The sequence below is a fragment of the Bombina bombina genome, chromosome 2 (genome assembly GCF_027579735.1).
Source record: "Bombina bombina isolate aBomBom1 chromosome 2, aBomBom1.pri, whole genome shotgun sequence".
Taxonomy (NCBI): Eukaryota; Metazoa; Chordata; class Amphibia; order Anura; family Bombinatoridae; genus Bombina; species Bombina bombina.
Window position 1 is genome coordinate 51,900,351 of NC_069500.1, and position 24,036 is coordinate 51,924,386.

At 40.1% G+C, this 24,036-nt stretch overlaps 1 protein-coding gene across 2 annotated transcripts in view; it reads left to right on the top strand.

Moving 5' to 3' along the window:
• PIK3C3 (phosphatidylinositol 3-kinase catalytic subunit type 3) overlaps positions 1 to 24,036 on the top strand; it is a 655,170-nt gene that overhangs the window by 479,632 nt on the left and 151,502 nt on the right. For both annotated transcript variants that reach the window (XM_053701053.1, XM_053701054.1), the window contains one exon: positions 5,236 to 5,326. In XM_053701053.1, coding sequence (XP_053557028.1) covers positions 5,236 to 5,326 — 91 coding nt within the window. The remainder of the gene's footprint in view (positions 1 to 5,235; positions 5,327 to 24,036) is intronic.

The following is a 24,036-nucleotide window of genomic DNA, read 5'->3' on the forward strand; positions in this document are numbered from 1 at the left end:
AACCCTTCACTTGCACAATCACATGCACCCAAACAAGGCTTTTCAGACATCCCGGAATAATTATTCAGGTATGTTTTACATCTGCAACCTCTGAAGTTGCGGACAGGTTAAAGGGACACTAAACCAAATTTTTTCTTTTCTTTAATGATTCAGATAGAGCATGCAATTTTAAGCAACTTTCCAATTTACTCCTATTATCAATTTTTCTTTGTTCTCTTGCTATCTTTATTTGAAAAGTAGGAATGTAACGCTTAGGAGCTGGCACATTTTTGGTTCAGACCGTTTGTTGATTGGTGGCTAAAATGTTGCGCTATCCAGGGTGCTGAACCTAAAATGGGCCGGCGCCTAAGCATTACATTCCTGCTTTTCAAATAAAGATAGCAAGAGAACACATAAAAATTATAATAGGACTAGGTTTAGTATTTTTTTTAAGGAGCAGTGCTTCTTAACTTTAGGTTGTCGGCTGACATGAGAGAGCAACAGCCCTAAAGGGTTTGCCTTGTTTGTAGTGTAAATAAAGTGTATCAGATTGGTTAAGTATATTTATGTGTTGCTTTTGAAGCTACAATATTTTTTCTTGTTCATTATATTTAGTAAATGTTGAGAAGATGCCGTAAACCTGGATATATCTTTCAGCCTAGATGTTATTTTGTGTTAGTTTTGTGCTATTTACTTGCAGAACAGTATCTTCACGATGTCCTGCGACCATTAACCCCTTAATGACCGAGGACGTGCAGGGTACGTCCTCAAAAAAAAGGCAGTTAACGCCTGAGGACGTACCCTGCACGTCCTCGGTGTGGAAAGCAGCTGGAAGCGATCCTGATCGCTTCCAGCTGCTTTCCGGTTATTGCAGTGATGCCTCAATATGGAGGCATCCTGCAATAACCTTACATGGCCATCCGATGCAGAGAGAGCCACTCTGTGGCCCTCTCTGCACCGGACATCGATGGCCGGTATCGTTGGTGGGTGGGAGCCGACTTGGGAGGCGGGTGGGCGGCCATCAGTGAGCTGTTTAAGGTGGAGGGGGCGGGATCGGGGGCGGAGCCGACGGGGGCGCGCAGGGGGGCGTGCACGGGGGCGGCGGGCGGGTGCGTGCATGCACGGATCGGGAGTGGGTGGGAACAGCTATACTACAGAAAAGTTTAAATACATATGTGGGGCAAAAGGGCACTAACATATAAATAAAATAATAAACAAAGTGATTTTGGAGTGGTGGAGGGTTGGTCTTGGGTGGGGGGAGAAGCTACACTACAGAAAAAGGGATTTTTTCTAAAAAAAAAAACAACACTTTTTTCTTAACTGGGTACTGGCAGACAGCTGCCAGTACCCAAGATGGCGCCCATTAAGCAGAATGGGAGGGTTAGACAGCTGTTTGGTGGGGATCAGTGAGGTTTGGTGGGGATCAGTGAGGTTGGGGGCTAAGGGGGAATCCTACACAGCAGCATATGTAAATATGCTATAAAAAAACACACTAAAAAGCCCAAATATACCTTTTATTTTAGTACTGGCAGAGTTTCTGCCAGTACTTAAGATGGCAGGGACAATTGTGGGGTGGGGGAGGGAAGAGAGCTGTTTGGGAGGGATCAGGGGGTCTGATGATTCAGGTGGGAGGCTGAGCTCTACTCTAAAGCTTAAATTAACCCTGCAAGCTCTCTACAAGCTACCTAATTAACCCCATTCACTGCTGGACATAATTCACGTGTTGTGTGCAGTGGCATTTTGCGGCCTTCTAATTACCAAAAAGCAACACCAAAGCCATATATGTCTGCTATTTCTGAACAAAGGGAATCCCAGAGAAGCATTTACAACCATTTGTGCCATAATTGCACAAGCTGTTTGTAAATAATTTCAGTGAGAAACCTAAAGTTTTTGAAAAAGGGAAAGTTTTTTTTTTTATTTGATCGCATTTGGCGGTGAAATGGTGGCATGAAATATACCAAAATAGGCCTAGATCAATTCTTTGGGTTGTCTACTACACTACACTAAAGCTAAAATTAACCCTACAAGCTGCATACAAGCTCCCTAATTAACCCCTGCACTGCTGGGCATAATACACGTGTGGTGCGCAGCTGCATTTTGCGGCCTTCTAATTACCAAAAAGCAACGCCAAAGCCATATATGTCTGCTATTTCTGAACAAAGGGGATCCCAGAGAAGATTTTTCAACCATTTATGCCATAATTGCACAAGCTGTTTGTAAATAATTTCAGTGAGAATCCAAAAGTTTGTGAAAAAATTTGTGAAAAAGTGAACGATTTTTTGTATTTGATCGCATTTGGCGGTGAAATGGTGGCATGAAATATACCAAAATGGGCCTAGATCAATACTTTGGGATGTCTACTAAAAAAATTATATACATGTCAATTGATATTCAGGGATTCCTGAAAGATATCAGTGTCCCAATGTAACTAGCGCTAATTTGGAAAAAATTGTTTTGGAAATAGCAAAGTGCTACTTATATTTATGGCCCTATAACTTGCAAAGAACAAGTAAACATTGGGTATTTCTAAACTCTGGACAAAATTTAGAAACTTTTTAGCATGGGTGTTTTTTGGTGGTTGTAGATGTGCAACAGATTTTGAAGGTCAAAGTTAGAAAAAGTGTGTTTTTTTTTCATTTTTTCCTCATATTTTATAATTTTTTTATAGTAAATTATAAGATATGATGAAAATAATGGTATCTTTAGAAAGTCCATTTAATGGCGAGAAAAACGGTATATAATATGTGTGGGTACAGTAAATGAGTAAGAGGAAAATTACAGCTAAACACAAACACCGCAGAAATGTAAAAATAGCCTTGGTCCCAAACGGACAGAAAATGGAAAAGTTCTGTGGTCATTAAGGGGTTAAACAACCATAGTGCATTATTCATACCATGGCGCTGCATTTAGTGAGACATCTTTCTAAAATTACAATGTCATTAACTTGGCAAAGATATACGGAATAGTAATTCAATACTGCTTAAATGCTCAAGATCTGGGGGGGACTTTACTTCTGTAATCTCATTACTGGAACCGCTTGTAACTACAGAAATGTCACTAAGCTGATCACTACATGATAATGTAGCGCTGCTTACTACTTTATATCAAATGTAAAATCAATATCTTCCACAAGATAAACATTCTGGAAATTGCAAAAAAAAAAAAAAATGGTAATACCAGAGTAAAAGTTCCCAATAAAAAAAGAAAAGTTAAAAACAATGGAAAGGGACATTAAAAAGGGACATTAAACACTTTGAGATGGTAGTATAACCCCTTAAGGACCGGGCGTTTAAGACTAAAACTTCCCCAAAAGACCAGAGCATTTTTAGCATGTTTGCCATCACTCCATTGAAACAGAAATAGAGCCTTGTTTTTTTATTTACCTATCACAACTATATATTTTATTTAGTAGACAACCCAAAGTATTGATCTCTAGGCCCATTTTGGTATATTTCATGCGACCATTTTACCGCCAAGTGGCCCTCTCTGCATCTGTAATTCTGCAACTCTTATTTCTGCATTGCCCCACACATGGCAGAGAGAGGCCCAGGGCTTATCGACCAGCGTCGTACAGGGTACGGCGCTGGTCGTTAAGGGGATAAAATGATAAATTGTATATATAAAACAAACTCTGCAATATAATTTCATTATTTATTTTGTTCCCTTTACCTGTAATTCCATTCTGAAATTGTGAGCTTTTCTGTTCCTGTTAAAAATGGAAGTGCAGAACACTGTTATTATATTCCACACAGCCATTGGCTGTACACACTAGTGACCTATTTATAACTGTCCCTAATTGGCCACAGGTTCCATTGTTTTATAGACACTAAAACTTTAAGTATTTTGTCAATATGTAAACAGCTAATGAAAATATTAAAAAATACAGCTACGTGTTATTCTCAGACTAAGCTTTTCTTTGAATACATCGCTCTATCTAGCATTTATTTAGCGTTTAATGTCCCTTTAATTTGATCTGCACTTTCAATTGATATATTATACTAACTTCCATGAGTTTTTATAACATGGTTTTCTGCCTTGGCAAATGGACTTTACATTCCTCTCTGACTTCCAGTTTGACTATAAGTTTGAACTAGAACATGAAGGAGTCAATTTAATTTAAATGAGAGAAACCTCTAAGGATTTTGGGTTAGATTCCATACCAAATACAAAGTTTAACAACGTGCTACTATATAATCTAATCCTTGGAGGTTTTTACTTTCCCACGTTAACAGCTTCTTGTTAGCTTTTCATACTGTATTCTAGAGGTCTATTGCTGCACCTTCACTGGTGAGGCCAATATATTGGCCAAGAGGTATGTCTGGGATAATTTGTACAAATCTGTGTTCATTGGAGAATTGCCTGGTGTATTGGAGCTGGGCTGTCCATCTGGGTAAGACCAATAAAAAAAAGCTCTCCTCTGTGAGAGGCACAAGTGGGCTGAAAAAGTCTGCACTTTTGATGGGCACCAACACATAGTTCTAGCTATTATAGCTATATTTATCTAGTTTATCTAATGGCTGGACTTTCTTATATGAGATAGTAAACACTTTAGATGGTGGTGTGGGCAGACTTGATAGCTTTTATCTTCCATTAACAGATTGTGACCTTTGCAGATAGCAGGGCCCTTTTGTCCCTGTCTTCATTGCCATGCAACGGTATAGATCTGCAGTTACAAATAAAGATAATATCATTCATCTAAATCTGTTTTTGGATGAAAATGCTTTGAGTCCACCAGCAAGTTTTTATTCAGTAAGTTTTGCACATTTGTTTAATGGATATGAAGCTAATTTTTTTTTATTGTTATTCAGGATTCAGACAGACCATACCATCCATGCCATTTTTAAAAAATACCTACCAATTTAAGTCTGTTATCAAATGTGATTCATTCTCTAAATATCCTTTGTTGAAGGGTCAGCAATGCACTACTAGGAGCTAGCTGAACCAATCTGCTAAACCAATGACATGAGGCAAATATATGCACCAATCAGCAGTTATCTTCCAGTACTGCATTGCTGCCCCTGAGCCTACCTAGATATGCTTTCAACAAAGGATACCAAGAAAACAAAGCAAATATGATATTAGAAGTAAATTGGAAAGGTGTTTAAAACCGCATGCTCTATTCATGAAAGTTTAATTTTGACTTTTAACACCCCTTTTGTTGGATAGGTGGACAAGTTAATACTAGGAAAAATATATTAGGAAAACAGAAATCTAAATGCCTAAAAATACTCACTTGAACTGTTTGTGTTGTTTTAGGTATTCCAACTTGATTTTAAACCTCTTTTCACTCATGGTGGACGCTAACATCCCTGACATTGCGCTTGAGCCAGACAAGACCGTGAAAAAGGTAAGGGCCATTGATTTAAGTGTCAAATGGGATTCCAAACCTACACAATAAACAATAAAACCTTAGTCATTTAAGGGTCATTCTACTTAAGGTTTTATTTTCATCTATAAGGAAGAGCATCATCTAGATATGCTTTCTTATGTTTCTCCATGAAATGTGTAAAACCTTTTTACCTTTAAATTGATACTAATGCAGCAGTATCACTTGTGTCCCGTGTATGTCCTACTAGTTCTCATTAGCTAATAGCCACTTCCTGTGAATACCGTTTAGTGACTGTGCATTTCCACCTACTTTTTATAAACTTTTTTTTCCAAATAATTAAATGAATTAACATGTTTAAGTGGACCTGCTAAGGCGTTTTATTATTGCACTATTGCTTGTTCAGATTTGCGTGTCCAACACCTACAAATTGTGTAAACGCATGGTTAAAGTTAGCTCAGGAGCAACAGAGCAATGTCAATTCTAAGCTAAAAACAGCTAATGGTTGGCGGTTATGTACATACGCCAACCCTGATCATGGCCATGTTCAGCTCCAGACCAGTAGTACATTGCTGGTACATTTGCATGAGTTAAACACTTAATTCTCTGCAACCACTGTGCCTTAAATGCATTAGAGCATTTTATTGTGGCTGTCTGTGTTCTTTTAAATTCAGGGTCTTCATGTGGAAATAGTTTTATTTTTCAGTTCAATGACAAATCGGGGGTAACATTGTATTTCTCTTGTTAAGTGTATCCAGTCCACGGATCATCCATTACTTATGGGATATTCTGCTTCCCAACAGGAAGTTGCAAGAGGATCACCCACAGCAGAGCTGCTATATAGCTCCTCCCCCAACTTCCATATCCAGTCATTCTCTTGCAACCCTCAACAAAGATGGAGGTCGTAAGAGGAGAGTGGTGTTTTATACTTAGTTTATTTCTTCAATCAAAAGTTTGTTATTTTTAAATGGTACCGGAGTGTGCTGTTTATCTCAGGCAGTATTTAGAAGAAGAATCTGCCTGCATTTTCTATGATCTTAGCAGAAGTAACTAAGATCCATGGCTGTTTTCACATATTCTGAGGAGTGAGGTGACTTCAGAGAGGGAATGGCGTGCAGGTTTTCCTACAATAAGGTATGTGCAGTTTATTTTTTTTCTAGGGATGGAATTTGCTAGAAAATGCTGCTGATACCGAAGTAATGTAAGTAAAGCCTTAAATGCAGTGATAGCTACTGGTATCAGGCTTATTAATAGAGATGCATACTCTTATAAAAATGTAATATAAAACGTTTGCTGGCATGTTAATTGTTTTTATATATGTTTGGTGACAAAACTTATTGGGGCCTAGTTTTTTTCCACATGGCTGGTTTGATTCCTGCCTAGAGACAGTTTCCTGAAGCTTTCCACTGTTGCAATATGAGTGGGAAGGGCCTATTTTAGTGCTTTTCTGTGCAGCTAAAAATACTGACAGAGACATTCAGCTTCCCTCTGCATGATACAGGACATCTCTGAAGGGCTCAAAAGGCTTCAAAGTCGTGTTTGAGGAGGGTAACAATCACAGTAGACTGTGGCAGTTGTGACTGTGTTTAAAAAACGTTTTTGTCATTTATTATTCTGTTTTTGTTATTAGGAGGTTAATCATCCATTTGCAAGTGGGTGCAATGCTCTGCTGACTTGTTACATACACTGTAAAAATTTTGTTAGTGTAACTGCCTTTTTTCACTGTTATTTCAAATTTTGTCAAAATTTGTTTCTCTTAAAGGCACAGTAACATTTTTTATATTGCTTGTTAACTTGCTTTAAAGTGTTTTCCAAGCTTGCTAGTCTCATTGCTAGTCTGTACAAACATGTCTGAAACAGAGGATACTTGTTCATTATGTTTAAAAGCCATGGTGGAGCCCCATAGGAGAATGTGTACTAAATGTATTGATTTCACCTTAAACAGTAAAGATCAGTCTTTATCTATAAAAGAATTGTCACCAGAGAGGTCTGTCGAGGGGGAAGTTATGCCGACTAACTCTCCCCACGTGTTGGACCGTTCGCCTCCCGCTCAAGGGACGCACGCTAATATGGCGCCAAGTACATCAGGGACGCCCATAGCGATTACTTTGCAGGACATGGCTGCAATCATGAATAATACCCTGTCAGAGGTATTATCCAGATTGCCTGAATTGAGAGGCAAGCGCGATAGCTCTGGGGTTAGACGAGATACAGAGCGCGTAGATGCTGTAAGAGCCATGTCTGATACTACGTCACAATATGCAGAACCTGAGGACGGAGAGCTTCAGTCTGTGGGTGACGTCTCTGATTCGGGGAGACCTGATTCAGAGATTTCTAATTTTAAATTTAAGCTTGAGAACCTCCGTGTATTGCTTGGGGAGGTATTAGCTGCTCTGAATGACTGTAACACAATTGCAGTGCCAGAGAAATTGTGTAGGCTGGATAAATACTATGCAGTGCGGGTGAGTACTGATGTTTTTCCAATACCTAAAGGCTTACAGAAATTATTAGTAAGGAGTGGGATAGGCCCGGTGTGCCCTTTTCCCCACCTCCTATATTTAGATTTTTTTTTTCCAATAGATGCCACTACACGGGACTTATGGCAGACTGTCCCTAAGGTGGAGGGCGCAGTTTCTACTTTAGCAAAGCGTAACACTATCCCGGTTGAGGACAGTTGTGCTTTTTCAGATCCAATGGATATTACCTTAAGAAAATGTTTATTCAACAAGGTTTTATTTTACAGCCCCTTGCATGCATTGCGTCTGTCACTGCTGCGGTGGCATTCTGGTTTTAGGCCCTGGAAGAGGCCATCCATACAGCTCCATTGACTGAAATTGTTGACAAGCTTAGAACTCTTAAGCTAGCTAACTCATTTGTTTCTGATCCCATTGTTCATTTGACTAAACTAATGGCTAAGAATTCCGGATTCGCCATCCAGGCGCGTAGGGCGCTATGGCTCAAATCCTGGTCAGCTGATGTGACTTCAAAGTCTAAATTACTCAACATTCCTTTCAAGGGGCAGACCTTATTTGGGCCTGGTTTGAAAGAAATTATTGCTGACATTACTGGAGGTAAGGGTCATACCCTTCCTCAGGACAGGGCCAAATCAAAGGCCAAACAGTCTAATTTTCGTGCCTTTTGAAATTCCAAGGCAGTTGCAGCATCAACTTCCTCCGCTTCAAGACAAGAGGGAACTTTTGCTCAATCTAAGCAGGCCTGGAAACCTAACCAGTCCTGGAACAAAGGCAAGCAGGCCAGAAAGCCTGCTGCTGCCTCTAAGACAGCATGAAGGAACGGCCCCCTATCCCGCGACGGATCTAGTAGGGGGCAGACTTTTTCTCTTCGCCCAGGCGTGGGCAAGAGATGTTCAAGATCCCTGGGCGTTGGAGATCATATCTCAGGGATATCTTCTGGACTTCAAAGCTTCCCCTCCACAAGGGAGATTTCATCTTTCAAGGTTATCTGCAAATCAGATAAAGAAAGAGGCATTCCTACGCTGTGTGCAAGACTTCCTAGTAATGGGAGTGATCCATCCAGTTCCGCGGACGGAACAAGGACAGGGTTTTTATTCAAATCTGTTTGTGGTTCCCAAAAAAGAGGGAACCTTCAGACCAATTTCGGATCTAAAGATCTTAAATAAATTCCTCAGAGTTCCATCTTTCAAAATGGAAACTATTCGGACCATCCTACCCATGATCCAAGAGGGGTCAGTACATGACCACAGTGGACTTAAAGGATGCCTACCTTCACATACCGATTCACAAAGATCATCATCGGTTCCTAAGGTTTGCCTTTCTAGACAGGCATTACCAATTTGTAGCTCTTCCCTTCGGGTTGGCTACAGCCCCGAGAATCTTTACGAAGGTTCTGGGCTCACTTCTGGCGGTTCTAAGACCACGAGGCATAGCGATGGCTCAGTATCTAGACGACATCCTGATAAAGGCGTCAAGCTTTCAAATTGCCAAGTCTCATACAGAGATAGTTCTGGCATTTCTGAGATCGCACGGGTGGAAAGTGAACGAGGAAAAGAGTTCTCTATCCCCACTCACAAGAGTCTCCTTCTTAGGGACTCTTATAGATTCTGTAGAGATGAAAATTTACCTGACGGAGTCCAGGTTATCAAAGCTTCTAAATGCTTGCCGTATTCTTCATTCCATTCCGCGCCCTTCGGTGGCTCAGTGTATGGAGGTGATCGGCTTAATGGTAGCGGCAATGGACATAGTGCCATTTGCGTGCCTTCATCTCAGACCGCTGCAATTATGCATGCTAAGTCAGTGGAATGGGGATTACACAGATTTGTCCCCTCTGCTAAATCTGGATCAAGAGACCAGAGATTCTCTTCTCCGGTGGTTGTCTCGGGTCCGCCTGCCTGTATGACCTTTCGCAGGCCAGATTGGACAATTGTAACAACAGATGCCAGCCTTCTAGGTTGGGGTGCAGTCTGGAACTCCCTGAAGGCACAGGGATCGTGGACTCAGGAGGAGAAACTCCTTCCGATAAATATTCTGGAGTTAAGAGCAATATTCAATGCTCTTCTGGCTTGGCCTCAGTTAGCAACACTGAGGTTCATCAGATTTCAGTCGGACAATATCACGACTGTGGCTTACATCAACCATCAAGGGGGAACCAGGAGTTCCCTAGCGATGTTAGAAGTCTCCAAAATAATTCGCTGGGCAGAGACTCACTCTTGCCACCTGTCAGCAATCCATATCCCAGGCGTGGAGAACTGGAAGGCGGATTTTCTAAGTCGTCAGACTTTTCACCCGGGGGAGTGGGAACTCCATCCGGAGGTGTTTGCTCAATTGATTCATCGTTGGGGCAAACCAGAGTTGGATCTCATGGCGTCTCGCCAGAACGCCAAGCTTCCTTGTTACGGATCCAGGTCCAGGGACCCAGAAGCGATGCTGATAGATGATCTAGCAGCGCCTTGGTTCTTCAACCTGGCTTATGTGTTTCCACCTTTTCCTCTGCTCCCTCGACTGATTGCCAAAATCAAACAGGAGAGAGCATCAGTGATTCTAATAGCGCCTGCGTGGCCACGCAGGACCTGGTATGCAGACCTAGTGGACATGTCATCCTTTCCACCATGGACTCTGCCTCTAAGACAGGACCTTCTAATACAAGGTCCTTTCAATCATCCAAATCTAATTTCTCTGAGACTGACTGCATGGAGATTGAACGCTTGATTCTATCAAAGCGTGGCTTCTCCGAGTCAGTCATTGATACCTTAATACAGGCACGAAACCTGTTACCAGGAAAATCTATCACAAGATATGGCGTACATATCTTTACTGGTGTGAATCCAAGAATTACTCTTTTGCACAAGCGTCTGGCAGAAGTTCCAGATGTCCAGGCATTTTGTCAAGCTTTGGTTAGAATTAAGCCTGTGTTTAAACCTGTTGCTCCCCCATGGAGCTTAAACTTGGTTCCTAAAGTTCTTCAAGGAGTTCCGTTTGAACCCCTTCATTCCATTGACATTAAGTTTTTATCTTGGAAAGTTCTGTTTTTGATGGCTATTTCCTTAACTCGGAGATTTTTCATGCAGATAAGGTAGTTCTGCGTACCAAACCTGGGTTTTTACCTAAGGTGGTTTCTAACAAGAATATCAATCAAGAGATTGTTGTTCCATTATTGTGTCCTAATCCTTCTTCAAAGAAGGAACGTCTTTTACATAATCTGGACGTAGTCCGTGCCTTGAAGTTTTACTTACAAGCTACTAAAGATTTTCGTCAAACATCTTCCCTGTTTGTCGTTTATTCTGGACAGAGGAGAGGTCAAAAAGCTTCGGCAACCTCTCTTTCCTTTTGGCTTTGGAGTATTATACGCCTAGCCTATGAGACTGCTGGACAGCAGCCCCCTGAAAGAATTACAGCTCATTCTACTAGAGCTGTGGCTTCCACCTGGGCCTTTAAAAATGAGGCCTCTGTTGAACAGATTTGCAAGACTTGGTCTTCGCTTCACACTTTTTCAACATTTTACAAATTTGGTACTTTTGCTTCTTCGGAGGCTGTTTTTGGGAGAAAGGTTCTTCAGGCAGTGGTTCCTTCCTCTTAATCCCTGCCTTGTCCCTCCCATCATCCGTGTTATGCTTACCTGATAAGTTTATTTCTCTTGTAGTGTATCCAGTCCACGGCCTGCCCTGTCATTTTAAGGCAGGTCTAAAATTTAATTAAACTACAGTCACCACTGCACCCTATGGTTTCTCCTTTCTCTGTTTGTTTCGGTCAAATGACTGGATATGGCAGTTGGGGGAGGAGCTATATAGCAGCTCTGCTGTGGGTGATCCTCTTGCAACTTCCTGTTGGGAAGGAGAATATCCCATAAGTAATGGATGATCCGTGGACTGGATACACTACAAGAGAAATAAATTTATCAGGTAAGCATAAATTATGTTTTTCCCTTCTCTGAAAAACAAAAAATTATTTTGCGCTAAAATTTGTTTGAATCACAGAATTTAGAATTGCACTTATGAGCAATAGCGATCACAAGGTTTATATATATATTACCACTTGTATATTGAAAATTACAATTATAGCAAAACTAAGATATTGTCCCGATATGACAGATTTCCAAACTGTGAAAAGTTCCATTGAGTAAATGGATTTCCTGGAAAAATCACAGTGAACACAGAACAGAGTACCTCTGAGTAAATGCAAAAAATGCACCTTGGTCCAAACATCAGTAGGCCAGTATAGCCTCCACAAAGTGAGATATATTTCTTTAAATTAAGCCTTTATTCGTATGCTGCTCTCATTTACACTGAGTTCCTCCTCTCAGCGATATACAGATATATACAGATATATAGAGACAAAGAGATAAAAACAGAGCGCAAGAGCGAATCAAGTGAAGTTTATTTACAACAAGCAAATGCGCAAAATAAAACACACTTACTACAATGTGGTTAAAAACAGGCCTGTAAAATCATAGCACTAGCATCGAAGCATAGAGTCCTCAGTCACAGAATGCCGCTAACTGGCGTCTCTCGATCCCATGAGTGATTACTGGCCTGTGGCCTCAGGACGCTCCATGCTGGATTCGATTTACAGGCTGAAGTCTGCAGAGAAACTAGAGCTAGCATTCAACGTTGTAGAGAAAGCAGAATGTTGGCTGGCGGGTGACGTCACCGCTGCGTGTATTCCGGGTCAGTACCTGGTAGCCTTAGACTCATATGCAAACTCCTTCGATGGATGTCTTCTCAGCGGACTTGGGAAAATTCCGTGGACAGGTCTGGGGCACACGCTAATGCTATGATTTTACAGGCCTGTTTTTAACCACATTATAGTAAGTGTGTTTTATTTTGCGCATTTGCTTGTTGTAAATAATCTTCACTTGATTCACTCTTGCGCTCTGTTTTTATCTCTTTGTCTCTTCCCTTCTATACTGTATGTGTTCTTTATATGTTTGTCATTGTTCGTCCTTATTTATCTGTAATATCTGTCATAACTGCAGGAAATATTCATCTTCCAAGACAGCGCTATATAAAGAGCCCATGAAGACAAATAACCTGTTTGTTTTAAAGAAATACATTTTTTTATAGTGTCAAGTGATGGTGTTTGTAGATAATACCAATTGTGACAGAAGTAAACTATGTGGAATTTTACAAGGATTAGAACAGGATTCAGCATATTTATTGTCTAGTTAAAGGGATAGTCTAGTCAAAATGAACCTTTCATGATTCAGACAGAGCATGTCATTTTAAACAACTTTCTAATTTACTCCTATTGTCAATTTTTCTTCGTTCTCTTGGTATCTTTATTTGAATATATAAGCTTAGGATCTGGACCATTTTTGGTTCACCACCTGGGTAGCGCTTGCTGATTGGTGGCTACATTTAGACATCAATCAAAAAGCGCTACCTAGATGCTTAACCAAAAATAAGGCAGCTCCTATGCTTACATGCCTGCTTTTTCAAATAAAGATACCAAGAGAATGAAGAAAAATTGATAATCTATCCAGATTGAAAATTCCTTCGGGAATAGGGCCCTTAATTCCCCCCTGTATTTGTCTGTAAAATTTTGTCTTTTATTGTATTGTTTCTTTGTTGTACTTTTATCCTTACCCATGGGCAGCGCTGCAGAATCTGTTGGCGCTTTATAAATAAAGAATAATAATAATAATAATAATAATAATAGGAGTAAATTAGAAAGTTGCTTAAAATTGCATGCTCTATCTGAATCATGAAAGTTTAATTTTGACTAGACTGTCCCTTTAAGCATTGAATATATGTTTTAGGAAATTATTAACAAACACACCACATTATCACCTCTCTGCCTTATAAACATGAATTTGTGTTATATTATTGAAGAATCATAATGTAGTTGGATTGCTGCTGTTTTTGGTGTCACTTTCAGTTTAGTTGATTTTTTTCTGGTTTTAGGAAGGGCCAGTGACTTCTGCTGTTTCTTTAGCCTATTGGATAAAGGTTTTCAAAGATTATATGGAGGCAGGTCAGCCTCGGCCGCAGCAGATTACTGCTCATTCTACTAGGTCACTTACAACTTTTTGGGCTTTTTTAAATGAGGCCTCAGTTAATCTTATTTGCAAGGCAGCTACTTGGTCTTCTTTGCATATTTTTTTTCTAAATTCTCCATTTGGTTGTTTTTGCTTCTTCTGACGTTCTTCAGGCAGTTCTTTGATATTTTTGTTTGTTTGCTTATTTTAAGCGTATATATATATGGTTGTGGATTTAATTTCTCAATGAAAATAGATGTTTTTTAAATCCCTCCCTTTCTGTTGTTACTCGTGGACCCCACAGCTTGGGTATTAGTTCCCATGAGTAATGGATTGTGGACTCTCACCACCTCTATGAAAAAAATAATCTTTTATACTTACCTGATAAATTCATTTCTTTCATGGTGGTGAAAGTCTATAAGACCTCACCCTTGTGTTCCTTTTATGGCTCTCATTCCTTTCCATCTTAATATGAGGAGAAACCACGGCTTCATTCCTTACTTGTGGGAAATAAAGAACCTGGCCACCAGGAGGAGGCAAAGACACCCCAGCCAAAGGCTTAAATACCTCCTCCACTCCCTCATCCCCTAGTCATTCGTTGCCTTTTGTCACAGGATAATGACAGATAAGTGTCTTATGGAGGGTAGTACTCTTCAGTATGGGACTGGAGTTTTAAGTAGTCTTGTCAGCCTCTCAGTGAGAGCATTGGCAAATGTTAGGGTCTGGAGATGCAGGGAGAGTCTTTCTGCAAAACCCTCCAGACTTGTATTAACAGCTCTTAAGCAGGAGACTTCCGGTTTGGAGGCGGTGCGAGGTGGTTGGTTGCTGCTTCGCGCGCCGAAAACACAGGGCCTGCTACATCGCCCCAACGCTACTCCTCCTTGCGCTGCAATTTTTCCCTGCAGACCGGAGACTTGGCCTAAGGCTATCAGCGTGACCGAAGTCACAAGACAGAAGCGGCTTCGTTGTGGAAGCACCGCCGCCCTGGCGCGGCGTCTACCTTCTTTCTCACATAGCCCAACTTGTGAGGGGAACGCAGTGAGTGGAACTGTGTGAGAAAGCTACCGGGACGTGCAGCAGAGTTCGGTATACATCCCTCTCAGGGCTATCCCTCAAGAAAAGGCATCCAGCGAGAGAATTTAGGAATCGCTACACTGGGAACCCGGTTGGAAGACTGGTCGTGAGTACTAAAAGACTTATAGTGTCTGGGCCCCCCTGTCTATTCATGCTCATTATTTGGGTTATATCTCGCTTGGCTATATCTTACTAAGTCCGTCACTTAAGATCAAAAAAGAACAGCAGTATGTGCGCTACATAATGTTCTAACAGTGCAGTGTGAATAGTGGCCTGCTTCAGAGAGATTCAAAGCTGGGAAAAGTGCTCTTAAGATCTGCTACCAGATTGCCACCATTACCCACATCACACAATAAGTTACTCATGGGGTGACAGTGGTGCTGCTTTTTTGGGACTCTCAGAATACATTTAAAGGCTGTAAAAGAAATTTGGCATTAGAAAGTGAACAGCAGTTCCCAGGACCCTGACACAGGGTAGGAACACTGGCCCTGATACCCCCTCTATTAAAGGGACCGGCTTTCATTCTGGGTTACGAAGTTTTGCAATAAGCCCGGCCGCTGATGATAATGAACACAGGGCCCCTACTGATATTTCTCCATGGGAAAAGGATTTAATAATCTGATAGCCTAGTAACAGCTCCCAGGACCCTGACTCAGGGTAGGAACATAACCCTGGTATCAACCTCTATCTAAGGGCTATTACCATACATTTTGACCGAAGTTCCTCACCAATCTTTAATGGTACCCTTCAGACTATCTTTCTTCCTAAATAGAAGCCCAAGAAGAAAACTCAGCACAAGTGCCCCACAACACTGATACAGAGCAGGACTATAACATTGACACTAGTTTTGTTCTCTACTGCGGATACACATTTTGATATTAAGCCTTGTATTCGCCCTAATAGGGCTAAGTGAAGGAAGTTTAACACAGGAAGGTTGGATGTCCACAGAAGTATCTATTCCTGTATGATTTTGTGTCTGGTCATTAAGTGGATTACACCTAAGACTGTTTTTTTTTTCTTTTTTCCTTTTTTCCTATCTACATGAACATTGAGCAGTGTGCCTGGTAGTCCGCAAAAGTTATACTATCCTGTTTTTTTGGGGATGAAATGGTCTATTGTTAATGGACTATAAGAGTGCCCTGGAGACAGGTCACGCAAGACCACCTGATATTTAAGAGAGTCCTCAGATCTATTTTCAATAGTTTTCATATGCTGATGGTATTCTGCGTTAAGTTAGATAATGTTGTGATAAACGGAAGTTAGGTAAGCTGGTTAGTGGTAGTAAGCACTGATAATATTGCCACATGAGCTATAAATATAAGAATATTTAAGCAGTTCAATTTTGGGTTAGAGAACTTGGACACGACTTTTTAAAGGAAGTTCTCTCTCTTTCTTTTTTTTTTTTTTTTTTTTTTTTTCGCACGTTTCACATCTTCATTTAACTATTACACTATAACACAAGCCCTCATCCACGACAATATCCTCTGCCACGCTTAGGGGAAACAAGTGACAGCTGGAATCACACTTTCACCTTTTCATCACAGAGTAAATTTTCCCCCTCTTTTTTTTCCTATTACCTACTTTGTCACTAAATTATTTACCTATTTTTGCACACATCACACTTTCACCTTTAGTGTTGCACACTAACAAGTCCTCACTCACTGTATTGCATTCTGTCACATTGAGGGATAGTAAGTGACAGTCGGAGTCTCCCCACATTCTCAAATTCCCCCCCCCTCTTTTTTTTTTTTTTTTTTTTTTTTTTTCCTTTCTTCCGCCTTTTATTTTTATATCGTTCCTTCTCTTAACTTGAGCAATAAGTACACCATACATGGATAGATTTGTTACACAACATAAACAAACATCTCCGGCTATGCCTCCCAAACATAAAGACAAGAAATCTACTAAGTTATCTGAGAGCTCTTTAATAGTTCCACAAGAACAATATAATGGTATAGGCCCAAATTCTGACTTTTCTGAATTAGTTGAGCAGATTTCAAGGATGATCTCCCCGCAATTAGATGTTGTTAAACAAGAAATTAAACAAGATATAAATAATATTGTCCTGGAAGTGAGGCAGTTTACAGCTCGATTGGAGGAAATTGAGACTCGAATCTCAGACTCTGAAGATAGATTATATAAATGTGAGCAGTCCAATAAAGAATCTGGGTCGCAAATAGCTGTATTACAAGCTAAATTAGAGGACCTAGAGGACCGCTCGCGGCGAAACAATTTAAGAATTATTGGTCTTCCCGAATCCACAGAATACTCAGATCTAATTGCTTTTGTCTCAATTAAACTCCCTCAATTATTAAAAATGCCAGCTCCCCCGATGCCTATGATTATCGAAAGAGCTCACAGAGTGGGTCCAGTACGGCAAAATTCTGAAGGTATTACTAGACCCAGACCCATATTGGTTAAAATGCTAAACTTCCAGGACAAGATTAATATTCTTAGATACTACAGAAAAGCTAATCCATTAATATTAGAGCAACAAAAAGTATTAATCTTTCAAGATTTTTCCTCCGAAACTACGAATAAGAGGAAAGAAATGTCTCCCTTTTGTTCTCGACTTATGAAAGCAAACTATAATGTTAGGCTTGTCTATCCGGCAAGATTAATCATGATTATTGAGGGTCAAACAAGTATATTAAATAATACTGTAGAAGCGCAAAAGTTTTGTTTAGATAATGGCATTCCTTGAATGTTAAGGATTGGTTTGACTGATTGAAGTCATTTTTATGTTGGACTATGAGCAATTTTTTTAATGTAAAATTATTGTTGAAAAGAAGGTCTTTTCAAGAGTATGTATGTAAAGATGTATTTCTATTTTTGGTATATAAACGGGGGGGGGGCCTCCTTTTTTCCATCCTTTTTTTTTTTTCCCTGCATCCTTCCCACCCCTCTGCTCTTCGGTCCTATTATATTTTACGACTTGTAATTACTTGTTATGTTATAAATTGATGGCTTGTTTTAAAATGTCTTGCAGTATCTTAGTAAAATTGGATCGGGCATAGGGTCGATTAAAATTCTTTCCTGGAACGTGGGTGGGATTACTTCCCCTATCAAACGGAAAGCCGTAATAAAACTATTGGGATCACATAAGCCTGGTATTGCTATGCTTCAAGAGATTCATCTAAAAAGGCATGAAATTGATAAACTCAAATCTAGATGGGTGGGGGAGGTGGTCGCTGCCCCGTCACAGGTTAGGAAGAAAGGAGTGGCAATATTGATTAACAAAAATTTAAAATATAAAATAAATAAGAGCCAAATTGATCCAGAGGCCCGTTATCAAATTCTTGACATTGAAATAGAGAAGAGCTCCTTTATTCTCTGTAACATTTACGGCCCCAATCAACCTGATGTCAGGTTTTGGGAGGATTTAGCATTAGAATTAGTAGTATACAGAGGACGTAATGTCGTGATTGGAGGGGATTTCAATTTAACAGCGTATCCCAATTTAGACAGACTAAGTAGATCTAAAAGTACTAAGCGAGTTAAGAAAACACGAACACTACAAAAATTCTGTCATAAAGTAGGTGTATATGACATCTGGAGAAGTTTGAACCCAGATGTTAAAGCTTTTACATGTCTATCAAAAGGACATCAAGCGTTGTCGCGCATAGACATGTTTTTAATCTCTGAAAACTTAAGTGGTAAGGAGGTAAAGGCCGTTATTAAAGATATAGTTCTTTCTGACCACGCGGTGATAGCTTTAGAACTTAACTCTAAATCTCTTACACCTAGACCGAATAATAATTTCTTTTTTCCCAACCATTTACATAGTAACCTACATTTTCAAAATTGGTTAGCTAACAAATGGAGGGAATTTGAGAGTTATAACCATGACTATAAGGACAAGCCAGAAATACTCTGGGAGACTGGAAAGGCTGTGTTACGTGGGGATATTAAGGCGCACATGTGTGCTCTTAAAAAAAAATTTTTACAGAAAGAAATTCAACTTTCTAATAGTGTGAGGAACGCATACAACGCGTTCATAGCTGTTCCCTCCAAAAAGCTTGGAGAAAAATATACAAATTTAAAAACACAAAGGGATATCTTTCTTAAACAACAAATTATATCTGAAGACATAAGAAAGAAATCACTTTATGGTGGCTACTCAGGGAAAGCAGCAAAATATCTCGTTAAAATCACCAAAAAGAGATCTTCTAATTATATCACGGCAATTAGATCTGGGAAAAACAGATTTACCTCCAATCACGACATTCAACATACGTTTACAGACTTCTTTAAAAATCTTTATAAAGCTGAACCTCCCAATATAGAATCAAAAGAGAGGTTCTGGGATAATGTTAAGATTCCTAAATTGCCACAGGAGATAATTAATCAACTCAATGCCCCGATCTCTACACAAGAAATTCTTACTGGTATTACAACTGCCAAACTTAATAAAGCCCCCGGCCCCGACTCGCTCCCTGCCGAATTCTATAAGATCCTTGCAGATCAAATAGCCCCTACCTTACATAAGCTATTTAATTCTTATTATTCCGCAGATATCCCATGTTCCCAGTATTTTGCGGCATCTAATATAGCTTTAGTTCTCAAAAAAGAAAAAGATCCTGAAATTCCTTCTTCATATCGCCCTATTTCCCTATTAAAGTTTGATTATAAACTTCTTACGTCCATAATTGCAAAAAGATTGGCCCCCCACTTAAATAATATTATACATGATAATCAGGCTAGTTTCATGATGGGGAGAAGCCCGACAAAAAATATCCGTAAGGTTATGCTGGTACTGGACTATCTGCGGAATAATAAGAAAGTATTAAAAAAAGAAGATGCTGCTATTCTAACAGTCGACGCCGAAAAGGCTTTCGACTATATCTGCTGGGACCATCTTTTTTCGGCCTTGGAAAAGTTTGGCTTTTCCGGAAATTTCATAAATTTGATTAAGGCTATCTATAATAATCCATCCTCAGCAATCTTTATCAATGGTACTATTACGGATCGTTTTATTCTACAGAGAGGTACTAGGCAGGGATGTCCCCTTTCGCCTATCCTCTTCAACATATCATTAGAACCATTGGCGATCCTTCTTAGGCAACAGCTAGAAGGTATCCAGATTGGCAAACAAAAATATGTTCTTGCCCTGTACGCTGACGATTTACTCCTTTTCTTAGCCGGCCTAAAAGAAAGCCTTCCTAAGCTATTAGAATCAGTGCAAATATTTGCGTCATTTTCTGGTTACAAAATTAATCTTCAAAAATCCGAACTACTATGGATACACAGAACTGCCTGCCACGTACTAGATCACCCATTTAGAGAAGTTACTCAAATAAAATATTTAGGAATAATAATGTCAAAAGCTCCACACGAATGGTATGAGTTGAACTATGCTAAATTGTTCAATTATTGTAAGCAGAAATTGAATGACTGGGCCTCTCTTCCTATTTCTCTCTCTGCACGGATTATGCTTATTAAAATTATACTTTTACCTAAGTTAATATATCTTCTCCAAAATATACCTTTTCTTTTACATAAGGCAGACATAAAATTATTTAACCGAATATCTAATGAATTCCTCTGGAAAGGAAAAAGACCCCGAATTGCATTAAGTGCATTATCACTCTCTAAAGAGTCGGCGGGCCTCGCTTTCCCGAATATTACCCACTACAACATTGCTTCAATCGCAAAACTGGCGGCCGATTGGATCTCAGAGAAAGAATTTTTCACTGTTTTTGCTGGGGAGACAAACCTTGTCCACCCATTCAACTTAAAAGCTCTTCTACATTGCCCAATTCCACAACTCCCTCCGCTAATTGCTAAAATGCCGACGTTTAAAAACGTGATCCTGGCATGGCAGAAGTTCTGTGTAGAAATTGGCACAACCCCATTTGTTTCGGAATATCTCCCAATTCAGGGATGCCCAGGATTTGCTCCAGGTTTCACATATAAGGTTTTTGAGAGGTGGAAATTGAAAGGGCTGACCTCCTTAAAACAACTAGTTACTCCCAGTACAATAATTAGAACATTCCTCGACATCAGAGCAGAGTACGAGCTTCCTCAAACTGATCACTTTGCGTACTTACAAATAAAGCATTACATTACAGATCTTAAACTTAAATTCGGCTCTAATTGGACATATGCCCCGTTAAGGAGCTTAATGAATCAATATACCAGCGGGGCTTCGTCAATCTCTTCATTTTACCGGTTGATGTCGTTTTCCAAACACGAGGCCCAACTGGAGAAAATAGTATCTATTTGGAATAATACTTTTCCAGAGCTTAGGCCTCAACAAATCCAAGTAAGCCTGAACTTGTTGAATAAAACAGGAAATGCCTTAGCATGGCGCGAAAGGCATTTAAAAATGATTTATGCGACATATATCACCCCTGACAAATTGTCTAAATGGTATAGAAAAACTATCGGGTGTTGGAAATGCCAGGCTCAACAAGCAAATCTTTTACATTGTATCTGGTTATGCCCTAAAGTCCACCAGTTCTGGCTGAAAATAAAGTTCTGGTTGAATAAAATCTTAGATACAGAAATTAGGTTAGAGGCCCAAATGGTCATTTTCTTAGTTAAATTTTCACAACAGCAAAAGAATTATAAGCTAATTAATACCGTAATTTTACTAGCTAGGAATGCGATTCTGACATCTTGGAAGCTCTCCCACCTTCCTTCTTTCATAAAATTCAAAAAAGAAGTATTGAAACAATGTATGGTGGAACAATATGCAATATCTAAGTATAATGAGGTCCACATAAAGAGATTCCTAGAAAAATGGGGCCTAGTAATACTGTCACTTCCCTTTCAGGCACAGCAGCAATTAATTAAGCCACTTAGCCAATCGGCCTACATTCTTGAATTGATTAATGCGGGTAGATACCCAGCATTCTGGGCCGAATAGTGAGAGAGCAGAGAGGGTTGGGGGGCATTGCAGGTTTTTTTTTTTTTTTCCCTTCTCTCTTTCTTTCTTCCTTTTTCTGTGTCCTCCTTCCCCACCCCTTTCCACTTCCCTCCCCCCCCTGTATTGACATCACTTAAAAGTATGTTTAACCCACCCTAGGACAGATATTCATGTATTTACGTCCTTACAGAGATTAGCTTTATATATTCTCCAGGATAAATTCAAATTACGTGTTACACAGGCTATAACTTTCTTTGGCCATATTCCTTCTAATACAGAGTTCTTGGGACATCATTGTATCACTTACTGTTAAGCTGTGCTTTTTTTTTTCTTTTTGTTTCTTATTTAAAAATCATTGTTATTGTCTGAAATGCTCTATAATTTGTTAAGACTTGTCTCTCCTCTGTAAAGAATATTGTTTGTAATTTTGTTTCAAGGCCTGTATCAAGACGACTGTGTGTACGCTAACAATAAATAAATATTTAAAAAAAAAAAAAAAAAAAAAAAAAAAAACAGCTCTTAAGCAATCAGTGTTGACGAGTTTCACTGCCTGCTTCTGTCACTCAAGTCCATGTCAAGTGCGATGCTACAAGAGAGGCTGTGTGTCTGTTCCACGGCAGAGATTCCGGTAAGATCGTTTCATTTTATCTCATATGATAACGTAAAGAATACAGGGTCACAGTGTGACTCGTTTATCTGTATGAAATCAAGGGTTAATATCTCCGGAAGGAGGTTATTGAACAGAGGGGATTTACAGTGGGGTAAAAAAGTATTTAGTCAGCCACCAATTGTGCAAGTTCTCCCACTTAAGAAGATGAGAGAGGTCTGTAATTTTCATCATAGGTATACCTCAACTATGAGAGACAAAATGTGGAAACCAATCCAGACAATCAAATTGTCTGATTTGGAAAGATTTGGTCAATATCAAACGTTCATCTCAATACTTTGTTATATATCCTTTGTTGGCAATGACAGAGGTCAAACGTTTTCTGTAAGTCTTCACAAGGTTGTCACACACTGTTGCTGGTATGTTGGCCCATTCTGCATGCAGATCTCCTCTAGAGCAGTGATGTTTTGGGGCTGTCGCTGGGCAACACAGACTTTCAACTCCCTCCAAAGGTTTTCTATGGGGTTGAGATCTGGAGACTGGCTAGGCCACTACAGGACCTTGAAATGCTTCTTACGAAGCCACTCCTTCGTTGCCCGGGCGGTGTGTTTGGGATCATTGTCATGCTGAAAGACCCAGCCACGTTTCATCTTCAATGCCCTTGCTGATGGAAGGAGGTTTGCACTCAAAATCTCACGATACATGGCCCCATTCATTCTTTCATATACATGGATCAGTCGTACTGTTCCCTTTGCAGAGAAACAGCCCCAAAGCATGATGTTGCCACCCTATGCTTCACAGTAGGTATGGTGTTCTTTGGTTGCAACTCAGCATTCTCTCTCCTCCAAACACGACGAGTTGTGTTTCTACCAAACAGTTCTACTTTGGTTTCATCTGACCATATGACATTCCCCCAATCCACTTCTGGATAATCCAAATGCCCTCTAGCATACTTCAGACAGGCCTGGACATGTACTGGCTTAAGCAGGGGGACACGTCTGGCACTGCAGGATCTGAGTCCCTGGCGGCGTAGTGTGTTACTGATGGTAACCTTTGTTACGTTGGTCCCAGCTCTCTGCAGGTCATTCACTAGGTCCCCCCCGTGTGGTTCTGGGATGTTTACTCACCATTCTTGTGATCATTTTGACCCCACGGGGTGAGATCTTGCATGGAGCCCCAGATCGAGGGAGATTATCATTGGTCTTGTATGTCTTCCATTATCTAATTATTGCTCCCAAAGTTGACTTCTTCACACCAAGCTGCTTGCCTATTGCAGATTCAGTCTTCCCAGCCTGGTGCAGGTCTACAATTTTGTTTCTGGTGTCCTTCGACAACTCTTTGGTCTTCACCATAGTGGAGTTTGGAGTGTGACTGTTTGAGGTTGTGGACAGGTGTCTTTTATACTGATAAGTTCAAACAGGTGCCATTAATACAGGTAATGAGTGGAGGACAGAGGAGCCTCTTAAAGAAGAAGATACAGGTCAGTGAGAGCCAGAAATCTTGCTTGAAAATTACAGGCCTCTCTCATCTTCTTAAGTGGGAGAACTTGCACAATTGGTGACTGACTAAATACTTTTTTGCCCCACTGTATACATAGCTTGCTTTATTACGTTTTGTGCTGCTATATGTGTGAGATGAGGCTCAGGCAGGTGTGGAACATTTAGATTTTACTTTTGTTTTTTCTGCGTGGACTGTTATTTGGCGCTTTTCTCTCTTGGAGCAGGGGCT